Raw genomic sequence first — 13,283 nt, forward strand, 5'->3', positions numbered from 1 at the left:
TTCTTCATGTGTCTCTAGGCTCCACGCGCCTCCTCCAGGTCTCCTGGCTCCATCCTGCTTCCTTCCTCAGTCTCTTCTCCAGCTTCTCCTCTTCCTGCTCAGCTCCACCCTTCCTTGGGTGGGGCAGGGAACCTGGAACCTCCCCCTTTCCTGGGGACCACCCTGTTACACTTGGACCTTACAAATATTCTGATTCAGCATTATACATGGTGCCCAGGACTCTTCATTTTAATTAGCACCTGAGATGATTTTAGCGTAGGTGAATAGAGTCTTGAAGAACACTGGGGGATTGGGTGTGGAATTAGTTTTCCCAGTGGCTATGGAAGTTGTTCATGACAGAACATAGACCAAAGGGGCAGACTATGACTCAGATACTGACAGGAAGCTAGTAAGTATGACTAGTAAGGCAAGGAAGGAGGTAGATGATCCAAAGCCTCTAAAGAGCACAGGTATTTATATATTTATATATGCATTTATGTATTTATAAATATATCTATATTTATTTATATATAGATATATATATATTGATTGATTGATTGAGGAATAATGTACTGGAAATGGCTTTGGAAAGAAGCAAGACATTTCCTGTTTTTTTGAGTTCCAAGGAAATAAAATGTGAAAGAGTAAATAGCATCCATCTAAGAGGGCAGCAGGAAAATTTGTATCTACATGGTAAAGGCAGACATCAGTTGATATAATGAGTTGAAGATGAAGATATAATGGAATTTTGTAATTGTGGAATAAGAAGAGTGGAAGAGTGGAAGAAGACTGGAAAGATTTGGAGGAAGACTAGAAACAATTGGAGGTTGAATGTGAAGAGTAGGGAAAGCAAAAGAAGATTGAGTATGAGAATACCAGAAGTCAGGTTGGGACCCAAATGTATGGTAATGTTAGTCGGAAAAGGATGTCTTAAAGCTAATTCCATACAGAGTTTGTGGACTCCACCCCCCACTCCAGACCAAAGCCAAAAGACACTGAGAACTCCAAATCCCATCACCACCAAAGGGAAGGTGGCTGGGACCTGAGGGTGGGGTTAAGCAGCCAGGTTTGGTATAAAGCCAGACACGTGGGCTTTGGAGAAGATCCCCCATTTTGGCTCTCCGCCAGCTCACAGCAGTTCAGCCAGCTCTGAGAGTGCCTTTGGGTTTCCAGGTCTGCGGATCGGGTAGGACGCATTGAAGACTTTATTTCCCTATTTTCTCCCTGAGTTGTACATTTCCTTAATTCCCTTTCCCTTGTAAATAAACCTTTTATTAACCTTTTTGTGTGTGCCTGTAGTGGAGTATTAATAAGTCCCTTTTAAGCGCGCGGGTGAGGACCCACAGCCAGGCAACCCGTTTTATATCAGGGTTGCCCCATAACTGTAATAGGGTGACAGGAATGTAAAATGCTTTAAGTGTAACTGGTGGCAAAATTTCCAAAAGAAACTTCGTGCTAGCAGTCCCCTATCATGAAGGTAGAGACTTGATTGGGTCTGTAAGGACTGCCTCTGTGTAAGTCCTCAAATGAGATAAGTTAGTTCGCAAGACTCTGACCAAATTTTAGAAGTAACAACCATAATTCCCTTTGGAAACCTCTGTTCTGGGGAACTTGAGGTTGGAATTCCCTGGAGTTAGCTTTTGCTAAAGTCCTCTGTATTTCCACAGAATATTGCCCAAAAGGAAGCTGTGATGAAAACTACAGTAGTCAAGACAAATGTCATGTAATAGTGTAACTGATTTTACTGTAATGAGTAAAATTGGTACTAATTAACTCTTAAAAGCCCATCTGACCTGAATTGCTTTACTGTAAAAGAATGGCACTTGTGGTTGATCACTGTCTTGCATCTTAAAGAAGAGCGCATTTCTTGAGTGACAGCATAAGAATAGGGCGTTTTAAAACAATAATCTTAAGGAAAATTGTCATAGACATGTAAATCATTTTGACTATTGTTATAATAAATAAAGTGAACCGTTCTTCCCACTAGCAGGAATGATTAAATCTGATAAAGCTTTTACCTAAAGAGCTTAGAAGAATTCTTTCTTCTGTAGCAACTTTCATGTTGCAATTACATTGTCTGTGTTAGTGAAACTTATGAGAGATTGTTCCAGAGTCATGTAGACCATGAATACACACACTTTAAAACTCTTAGAAACAGTTGTCCCATTTAGCTCATTTCACATCTGTAAGAGCCAACTAAAAATAGAAATGATTAAGGTGATAATGCGATTATTTAATTTCAAGTACAGGGTGAAGCTAATGAACCTAATGTATGTGCTCAGTAATTATTAACATCTTGGATTTAGTATGCAGTACAGAGATTTTCCTGCCTGAACTAAAGGAAAAGGGGAGAAGTTGTATTACTGGTCTTCTGCATTCATTCCTGTCTTCTAACTTTGTTGCCAAAGTCTAATGGGACTAATATAAATGCATGGCTACTCTTAATTATGAAAAGACTTCCAGACAAATTATAAATAAGGACATTGATTTGTCATTTCTGGTTCACTGTAGTGGGATTTAAGTTCTCTAATTTGCACATTATATGCAATCAATATTAATTGAATTCCTCTTTGGGCAGCATAACAATATGCAAGCACTGGGGAGAAATGGGGTGGGGGAAGGCAGTCTGTCTTCACTAAGAATATATAAGGCGGGATGTTATAGTTGGGACAAGGTTTATATATAATAAAATAACAATAGTGATAGTTAACATTTTTTAATATCTAGTTTGACTAGATACCTGTTTTACATACCAGTTCATTTGATTTTCACGATAATCCTTTTAAGGTACTATTAGGGTTACCATTTAACACATGAAGCACTTGAGGGGCAGAGGTGTTAAATAATTTGTCCAGGGTCATATTGCTCTTACATAATGGAGGACTCAAACCCATGCAGTCTGGTTCAAGAGCTTGTGCTCTTGATCACACTCTCTACTACCTCTTACTCCAGAATGGTATTAAGAACAAAGTTTTATTCTAGTGTTGTTAAATACAGAAGCCATTACACTCACGTGGCATTTCAAATTCAAATCAACTAAAATTTAAAGTTTAGTTTCTCAGTTGGATTAGCCACATTTCAACAGTCCAATAATCACATGTTGCCAGTGGTGACTATATTGAACATTCCATCATCATTAGAAGTTCTCTAGGACAGCACTTAAGTAGAAAATAAGTTGTGATAGCAACTCGAGAGAGAAAGTGCAGTGTTTGTGAAGACTGGAAAATTAAATTGGGCTTTAAAGATTGAATGGAAGGTCTCAGCAATAGACAAATGGACTATTCCCCAAGAAGAGGAACATATATTATAGGTCACAATGAAGGAAATAATAATGAATTCAGTTCTGGAAATGATGAAAGGGGGTATCTGTGAGCTATCCAACTGAAAGTGTCCAGAAAGCATTTTAGAAGAGTTGATAATGATTTGTATAAAGATAATACTGAACAATGAAAGAAGATGAGGTTTTCAAAAAAGGAAACTTAGAAAGAGAAGAGCTAATTGGGAACCTTGGGGTGTTTTTAGAGAGTTGAAGGTAAAAAGAGGAATTAAAAAAAAAACAAACATTCATCAAAGAGGTAGGAGGATATCCAAATTGATGAAATACCACAAGAGCAAAGAGGAATGAAAATTTCATGAAAAAGGGATTGATTTATTTTGTATAAAATACCATAGAGATATATGGACTGAGAGAGGGGTAAATTGAATATGGTAATGCTAAAGTCAATGCGGACCTTTGATAGTATAAAGGAATTTTAGTAGCAGAAACCAAATAGAGACAGGTTTAAATCAATCCTTCACAAAGTGTAGAAGTTAAATAAAGGAGTGATAGGTATAGTTACAAGGGAAAAGTAAAGGTTTTGTTTGTTTAAAATAAAGGAAATTACTTCAGCTGAAGGCAAAATAGGATTGCTGCAAAGGGAGAGACAATTAACAGTAACCTTTATACTATTCATTCATTTCCTTGTTCATCCAGTATGTGTACTGCATACCTGCTGGATACTAGACACTGCAAGGAATTAGGAATTGGCGTATAGTAGTAATGACATGCAATTCCTGTTCTCTTGGCACACTTATCTTGTTGCTCCTTTCTACTCATCTCTCTTTTCTCCCATCTCTGTTCTAAGATCTACCTTCCTGCTTCTCTTTAATAATAATTCTGCATACATACTAAACCAAACTTATTAGGAAATACCTTTAATATTACAGTGTTCTTCTTGATGATGTGTATTGTTTTCTTTACAGATTTGTTTCTGCTTTTTAAAGGTTAAAATGAATAAACTTTTTAAATGAGACAAAGTCTTTGGCATTTAGTCTTGATTTGGTTTCCTATAAAAAGTCAAGAGATGAGTAAATGAGAAGTACCAAAGTCACAGCAGTACTAAGAAGTATGGCTACATTTGATGATCAACACATATTGTTGCTGCCTGCTGAGAGAATCCTTCCCTGTATAGCTGTAAGGTCTTTAACAACTCTCAGTATCAGATCTTGATGACCTGATTTAAATATAAAACACATTTCTTACAGATTGGCATTACCCCCCATTATGAGGGACTCTTAGTATAAATCAAGGTACCACTTATCGTGTCAAGAGCACTACTTGTTATACTGTCAAGTTTTCCCTTAGAGCTCACTCACTCATGTGAAAGATATGTCATAGCTACAAGCCACTGGCTTAAAGTTCTTAGGACTCATTCCATTTGAATTAAGTTAAATTTAGACAGTATTAATTGAGCAAGTTAGAAAAAGGAGAACTTCTCTTCTAATTCTGGAAGTAAACATGAATAAAAATGATTAGGAAGGAGATTTTGAGGTGGCAGAGAGTCTAAATGAGTTGGTCAGTTTGACTTGGGCCAATCTTGGCTGTTTTAATTACCAAGCTCATTTTGTTCATTATTTCAAAGGCACATAAAGCATATGCTAAAAACTACTTCATTTTATAGGCAAGGAAACTAAGGCTCAAAGATATTAGGAATACTCCGTGGCAATTGTGTCATATAATCTAGGCCTCCTGATATCAAAATAGGGTTCCATTCTATAAAATCAATAGTTGTTTCTTGTTTGTTTGTTCCTAAGGGCAGGTCTTGCAACAGGAACTTTGTTGCCATTTTGCAGCAGGAACAGAATCTCTCCTGGAGCAGGTCTACAAGCCAAATTCTGCTACTTGAGCAGGCCTTCTTGTGCCATTTATTAAAAGAATACAGGCTAGTAAAAGCTGACCATGCCACAAATGGTATGAGGAATAAGGTCCAGAGGGTGGGGTAGGAATAAGGGACAAAGTTTTACCAGGGGCAGGGAAGGGGACATCATGACCATACGTCAAGAGACATTTGCGTCAGCAAAGTATGATGTTATCACAGGCAGAGTTATCCCAAGACCACGGGACCACCGTGGAAATAGTCACATAATCAGGTCCACAGCGGCCTAGGCATCTCTGCACCTGCCTCATGATATGGCTATACTCCCTAGGTAGTCAAGGAATGCTCTGCTGTGATTTGCAGATAGCAAATAGGTCACAGTTGCCCATGAGTGATCAGCTCATAGGAACCCATAGGCAGGTTTATTAGAAAAGAAGGAAAGAAAACGGTTGCATAGACACAAGTGGACAGAAAAAGCTGCCTAAAATCAATAGTTCTTAACTGTAGGTTACAGCAAAATCATTTGAAAACTTGTTCAAAATATGTATGCCTCAGGCTAAACCCCTAAAATCCTGATTCAGTAAGTCTGATGTGTATATTTGTGGTTTTTTAGGAATATCCTCTTTTTTTTAAGCTATGTTGAGGCATAATTCACAAATTAAATTGTATGATATTTACAGTGTACTTTATGATGATTTGATATATGTACACATTGTGGAAGGATTCCTTCCAACCAGTTGACACATTCATCACCTTACATATTTATTTTTGTTTTATTTTTATTTTTTTGGTGAGAACGTTTACATTCTGTTCCTTAGCTTAATTCAGTTATGCAATGCAGTTTTATAGTCTCCTTGTATATTGTCACCAACCACAGTCACTGTGATACAACAGATCCTGAGACCTTATTCACCTTGTAACTGGAGCTGACCCCTCATGGAAGTTTGTATCCTTTTACCAACCTCTCCCTATTTCTCTACCCCTCAGCCCCTGGCAACGACTTTTTACTCTTTGTTCTTAAGAGTTTAACTTTTTTACCCCATATAAATGATGCCATACAGTATTTATCTCTCTTTTGACTTATTTCACTTAGCATATTTCCTTCAGAGCCTTTCCAAGTTTGCTCAAATGGCAGGATTTTCTTTCTCATGACTAAATAATAGTGTTTCTTATATATTTTACTTATTTTTTCATTTATTTACCTCCAGTCATGCATTGATAGAATTTTAGGTTATTTCCATTTCTTGGCTGCTATGAATAATGCTACAGTTAATATGGGAGTGTAGATAATTTCTTCGATAGTCTGTTTTCATTTATTTTTAATACATACCCAGAAGTGGGATTGCTGGATCACATGGTAGTTTTGCTGGATCACATAGTAGTTCTATTTTTAATTTTTCCAGGACCCTCCATACGATTTTTCATTGTGTCTGTACTAATTTACAGTCCCACCTACAATACGTAAGGATTCCCTTTTCTCCATAACTTTTCTAACACTGTATTTCTTGTCTTTTTGATAATAACCATTCTAATAGGTATGATGTGGTGATGTGATGTCTCACTGTGGTTTTGATTTGCAGCTCCCTGATCATGATTGATGGTGAATACCTTTTTATGTACCTGCCACCATTATGTATCTTTTTTGGAAAAGTGCTTAGGTAGAACCTCTGCCCATTTTTTTTATATCAGATTGATTGTTTTGTTTTGTTTTGCCATTGGGTTGTATGAAATCTTGATGTACTTTGAATTTTAACACCTTATCAGATATATGATTAGTAGATATTTTTCTCCCATTTGTCACGTTACCTTTTCATTTTGTTGATGGTTTCCTTTGCTGTGTAGAAGCTCTTTCATTTGATGAACTCCTGCATGTTTACTTTTCCTTTTGGTGGCATGCATGTGTCAAAAATTCCTGCAAGATTCTAATGTATATTCCTCATTTTAGCTATATTGCAATAAATAAGATTGCCGTATACTAGAATTTGTTTCTGAATAATTCTATAGTACAGGAATCAGTGCCTTTAGAGGTTAGACTATGAGAAAAGGAGTTTATTCTAAGAAAGTCATTAGAAGGTTTTAAGTAGAAAGATGGTTTACTCTAATTTGCATTTTAGAGGGATCACTCTAGCTACTAAAGGGAAAACAAGTGGTGGAGTGCGGAGGTGTGAGCAAGGCAAGATTCTAATAGGCAGATCAGTTGGGAGACAGTAACATTAATTCAGGCACAGAGATAATTAGAGGCCTTGACCTAGGTGGTAATTGTGGAGATGGTGAGAAATAGACAATATTAGAGGCAAAATGCAATAATATGATTTGCTGACATATATGTGTCATGAATTAATGAATTAATAAGGATCAGTCTTGAGTTTTGTATCCTCCAAGTAACTAAAAGGACATAATTGTCTTTTACTGAGACAGAGAAAGTTGAGAGAACAGGTTTGGGAGGAAGAACAGGAAATTATTTTTAGATATATTAAATTTGCGGTACCTCTTAGATATTCAAATTGTAGTCTGGTAGATATGTTAGTTGGAAATTCAAGGGGCTGGTTCAGGATGGATATAAATTTGGAATTCATCATCATAATGATGACATTTAAAATCTTAAGATGAGATACAGTTGCCAAAAGAGCAAGTATTGATAGAGAAGAAAAGAGGTGAAGAACTTAAGCCTTATGACAGACACTCCAACAATTAGAGGTCAGAGAGATAAGGACAATGCAAATGGAAACTGAAAAGGTTAGCCAGTAAATTGGGGGAAAAGGTAGGAGTGTGATATCCTGAGAGCTAAGTGAAAAAGTTGTTGCGAGATGAAAGAATAACTATTATATCAAATGGTGAGAATATGATAAAAATTGTTTTGTGATGATTGCCATTAGCAATGTGGATATTATTGGTGATTTTGATAAGGAATAGCTGGGTGAGGTAACTGGGTAAAAGCTTGACAGGTATAAATACAAAAGTGTATTCTTTTTTGACTATAGATTTGAGCCATAGAGCAGGGAAGGAGGAGGCCAAAGGGTCAAAACAGGGGAGGGAAGAGCATAAGGGATTATAGTGATGGTTCATGGGTGCTGTGGTGGTGGGAGATTTATGGGCACTACACCTGAGAGGAGAAATCAAATACTGTACCAAAATGAGGAACACTGTAAGAAAATTTTAAAAAGAGAGAGGGAGAATGTTAGAAAAGGAATTAGAGACAGCTAAGAACAGACAACTCTTTAGGGGTCTTTTGCTATGAAAAGGAAGAGAGTAGTGGCATGGTGACTGGAGGAGGACCTGAGGTCAAGAGAAGATAATTTTTAAGAGAGGAAAAATTGTGCATGTTTGTATACTAGTGGGAATTAACCAACAGAGAGGAAAATTCAATGATATAAGGGAGAGAGGGGAACGGTAGAGCTACATCTTTGATAAGAAAGAGACCAGGTCTCACACACAAGAGGAGGATTTGGCCTTAAGAACACAGACCACCCTTTCTGTTACAGCTGGTAAGAAGGCAGATTATATAGACACAGTTACAGGGAGGTGGATAGATATGGGAAGATCTGGTTGTAGATGTTCTCTTCGGAGTCCTTTCTTCTGTCTCATGAAGCAAAGCTATTCGCTGTATCTAAGGTAAGGGAAAAGATAACTGGAAATTTGAACAAGAGTAGTAAGTATGAAATAGTTGTCTATGAGAGGAAAATAGAAAATGGAACTGTAGAACTGATTGAAGGACAAATCCAAAGGTACATTTGAATTTAAAGTGAATCAGCCACTTTGATGTATATTTTTCTGAGCTTCATTATTCAGCTAGGTGAGTTGCAGGCATGAAGTTGGGGGAAAGGTGAATGATTAGGGTGAGAACTTGGTTAGATGGACACAGTAGATAGAGGGGCAAAGGAGTGACTAAAATGACAAATTATAGAATTTATACTTAGTTAAGAAGGAAGTGAGGATTTGGAAGTAGAATGGGGAGCAATGAAAGGGGTTAGCATCAGTTAACTTCAGAGTCTGTCAGGTCAAAGATTAATATTAGCATTTGAGTGTTAAAGGAAGGAAGCTTGAAAGATTGATTGGAGGTGATCAGAGAATTAGAGGGCAAGGCTGATTTGGAATGATGAAATGTCCAGTATTCTAAACTGGAATGAGGATGTTTGCCCATTTTCTTACTGGTATAGTAATTTTTTTTTGATGGATTGGTTTGTTAGGTTCATGACTACAAAGAAGGAACTCCAGAAGAAAAGGCCTACTATATAGAATTATGGGATGTTGGAGGCTCTGTGGGCAGTGCCAGCAGTGTGAAAAGCACAAGAGCAGTATTCTACAACTCTGTAAATGGTAATTCTGTATTTTTCTTAAATTTCTACCACATGTTAATAGTATAGGAGTATAGATTATCTAATATGGAGTACTGTGGGACGCCAGACTCAATTTAAGTAAGAGCTAATATACTCACAATTACTATGTCAAATCTACATTGCACATTATGGTTTGTGTGGCTAGATTCTAACCATGTAATTCATAACATTAGATATCTATTTTGCCTGCATATTCCTATTTACATTATTGTCATAGTCCTATTTACATTATAAATATTCATATTCCTATTTACATAATAAAGAGCTGTCTATGAATGCAGAAATTTCATCCAATTGTAGATCTTCAAATACTTGGAACAGACATCCAAATGGAGGTGTGTAATAGAGGATATATTGTAACTCAGATTGCCTAAGGATATATGTATCTCCTAGAGGATATATTGTAATTCAGATTGTATTCAGGGACTAAACCATTGACACCTGTATCTAAATGAGAAAAACTATAAGGTAGGATGGACATAGTGTTCAGTGACTTCTTAGAGACTAATAAAGAAATGAAGCCTGGCTTATACCTAGAATCAAATGATACTGTTGGATTATATCAACAAGACAATTTGTCAAAATTGATACCAACCCAATCTGACAAAGAAAAGTTTGGAGATATTATACTTGCTATTTAGATATTGTTGAGAAAGAGCTGAATAATTATAAATAAATAATAGAGGTAAATACCATTGAAATCCTAGAAACGTCATGGAATTCTGAGTTGCAAACTTAGGTGTTAAAGAAGAAATCCATCTAAAGTCATATTTATCTTTTTTATAGTTAGTATTCTTTAGTAATTTGTCTCTTTCTTGAACATTAATGAAATAATTATATAGATGTTATGTTAGTTGTACAGATAAAACTGAAATACATTCCTATTTCTTTTTTTTTTTTTTTTTTTTTTTTTTTTTTTTTTTTTAAATATTAAATTTTATTTTTATATTCCCCCATACAATTGCAAACGCCCCATTCTGACCCCAATCCTTCCCCTCCCGCCCCCCACCCCCCAAAAAGTGTCTCTGGTTCATAGTTTTTTGTTGATTTTGATTTTCACTTTCTTATATTCATTTTCCTGGTCCCTTATTTAAGTTTTCTAGATTCCTGCTATGAGTGAGACCATCCGGTATTTTTCTTTTTCTTTTTGGCTTATTTCGCTGAGCATGATCCCTTCCAGCGCCATCCATGTTGCTGCAAATTGCATGTGTTTATCTTTTTTGAATGCTGAGTAATATTCCATGGTATATATGTACCACATCTTCTTGATCCAGTCATCTACTTTTGGGCATTTGGGTTGTTTCCAAAGCTTAGCTATTGTAAACAGTGCTGCTATAAACATAGGAGTGCAGGTGCTCTTTGGAATTGATGTTTCTGTGTCCTTTGGGTAAATACCTAGGAGTGGAATTGCTGGATCATATGGAAGCTCTATGTTTAGTAGGTCCAGAAATCTCCACACAGCTCTCCATAGTGGTTGGACCAGTTTGCACTCCCACCAACAGTGCAGAAGAGTTCCTTTTTCTCCACATCCTCGCCAACATTTGTTGTTGCTAGTTTTTTTAATATGTGCCATTCTCACTGGTGTGAGATGGTATCTCATGGTAGTTTTGATTTGCATTTCCCTGATTGCAAGTGATGTTGAACATTTTTTCATATGTCTGTTGGCCATTTGCATTTCCACTTCAGAGAAGTTTCTTTTTAGCTCTTCTGCCCATTTTTTGACTGGATTATTTTCTTTGTTGTTGCTGAGTCTCATCAGCTCTTTGCAGATTTTGTGATCAGTCCTTTATCATTAGTGTTGGGTGCAAAAATGTTCTCCCAGTTGGTGGGGTTTCTCTTTGTTTTTGTTATTGTCTCTTTTGCTGTGCAGAAGCTCTTTAATTTGATGTAGTCCCAGCTGTTTATCTTTCTCTTCACTATCACTGCTTTGGGTGATGTGTCTGTAAAGATGTCTTTGATGTGCAAATCCCGTAGTGTTTCGCCTATATTTCCTTCTATGTATTTTATGGTTTCAGGTCTTATGTCTAGTTCTTTAATCCATTTTGAGTTGATTTTTGTGTATGGTGTGAGGTAGTGGTCAAGCTTCATTCTTTTGCATGTAGCGACCCAGTTTTCCCAGCACCATTTATTGAACAAACTTTCTTTGCTCCAATGCATAGTCTTTGCTCCTTTGTCAAAGATTAGTTGACCATAAATCTGTGGGTTTATTTCTGGATTTTCTATTCGATTCCATTGGTCTGTATGTCTGTTCTTGTTCCAATACCATGCAGTTTTGATGATTATGGCTTTGTAGTAGAGTTTGAAGTCTGGGAGTGTGATGCCTCCATTCCCTTCTCTTTTTTTCAGTAGAGCTTTGGCTATTCGGGGTTTTTGGTGATTCCATATGAATTTCATCAATAATTGTTCTATTTCTTTGAAGAATGCCATAGAGATTTTGATTGGAATAGCATTGAATCTGTATATTGCTTTTGGTAGGATGGCCATTTTAATAATGTTTATTCTTCCAATCCATGAGCAGGGATGTCTTTCCATTTCTTTGTGTCTTCTTCTATTTCTTTTAACAGTGTTTTATAGTTTTCTTTGTATAGGTCCTTTACCTCTTTTGTTAGATTTATTCCCAAATATTTGATTTTTTTGTTTCGATAATAAAAGGGGTGGTTTTTTTGATTTCTTCTTCTTCAGATTTATTGTTTGTGTATAGGAAGGCTACTGACTTTTGCGTGTTGATTTTGTATCCTGCCACTTTACTGAATTGATTGATGAGTTGAATTAGTTTTTCTGTGGAGATTTTGGGTTCTCTATGTATATTATCATATCATCTGCAAATAGTGATAGTTTGACTTCTTCTTTTCCTATTTGGATTCCTTGGATGTCTTTCTCTTGTCTTATTGCTCTGGCTAGGACTTCCAGTATTATATTGAAAAGCAGTGGTGAGAGTGGACATCCTTGTCTTGTTCCAGATCTTAATGGAATTGCTTTCAGCTTTTCACCATTGAGAATGATACTGGCTGTTGGCTTGTCATAGATGGCCTTTATGATGTTGAGGTATGTTCCTTGTATCCCAAGAATTTCAAGGGCTTTTATCATGAATGGGTGTTGCACTTTGTCGAAAGCTTTCTCAGCATCTATTGATATTATCATATGGTTTTTATATTTCTTTTTGTTGATGTGTTGGATAACGTTGATTGATTTTCGGATGTTAAACCATCCTTGTGCCCCTGGAATGAATCCAACTTGGTCGTGGTGAATTATCTTATGGATACATTGTTGGATTCTGATAGCTAAAATTTTATTGAGGATTTTTGCATCAGTGTTCATTAGGGAGATTGGCCTATAGTTTTCCTTTTTTGTGTTGTCCTTATTCGGTTTTGGTATTAGTGTAATATTGGCTTCATAGAACGTGTTTGGTATTGTCCCTTCCTTCTCAATTTTTTGGAAGAGTTTGTGAAGGATAGGCACTAATTCGTCTCTGAATGTTTGGTAGAATTCATTTGTAAATCCATCAGGTCCTGGGCTTTTGTTTTTGGGGAGGTTTTTAATTACCATTTCAATTTCGCTGCTTGTAATTGGTCTGTTTAGGTGTTCTATTTCTTCTTTATCTAGCTTTGGGTGATTGTAGAGTTGTAGGAATTTGTCCATCTCCTCTATATTGTTGAACTTGTTTCCATATAACTGTTCATAGTAGTTACTGATTATTCTTTTGATTTCTGCTGTGTCCGTTGTGATTTCTCCTCTTTCATTTATGATTCTGTGTATTTGTGCTTTCTCCCTTTTTTCCTTTGTGAGCCTGGCTAGGGGTTTGTCTATTTTATTTATTTTTTCAAAGAACCAG

The 13,283-nt window shown here is 36.4% G+C and overlaps 1 protein-coding gene across 2 annotated transcripts in view; it reads left to right on the top strand.

Moving 5' to 3' along the window:
• RABL3 (RAB, member of RAS oncogene family like 3) overlaps positions 1 to 13,283 on the top strand; it is a 48,598-nt gene that overhangs the window by 15,584 nt on the left and 19,731 nt on the right. The window contains exon 3 of one of the 2 annotated variants that reach the window (XM_037525479.1): positions 9,302 to 9,431. The exons of the other annotated variant lie outside the window; for it this stretch is intronic. Within the exon in view, the coding sequence (XP_037381376.1) occupies positions 9,302 to 9,431 (130 nt within the window). The remainder of the gene's footprint in view (positions 1 to 9,301; positions 9,432 to 13,283) is intronic. 2 annotated transcript variants of the gene reach the window in all.

This window comes from Talpa occidentalis, unplaced genomic scaffold, assembly GCF_014898055.3.
Source record: "Talpa occidentalis isolate TD23 unplaced genomic scaffold, MPIMG_talOcc4v2.1 talOcc4.4, whole genome shotgun sequence".
Classification (NCBI taxonomy): Eukaryota; Metazoa; Chordata; class Mammalia; order Eulipotyphla; family Talpidae; genus Talpa; species Talpa occidentalis.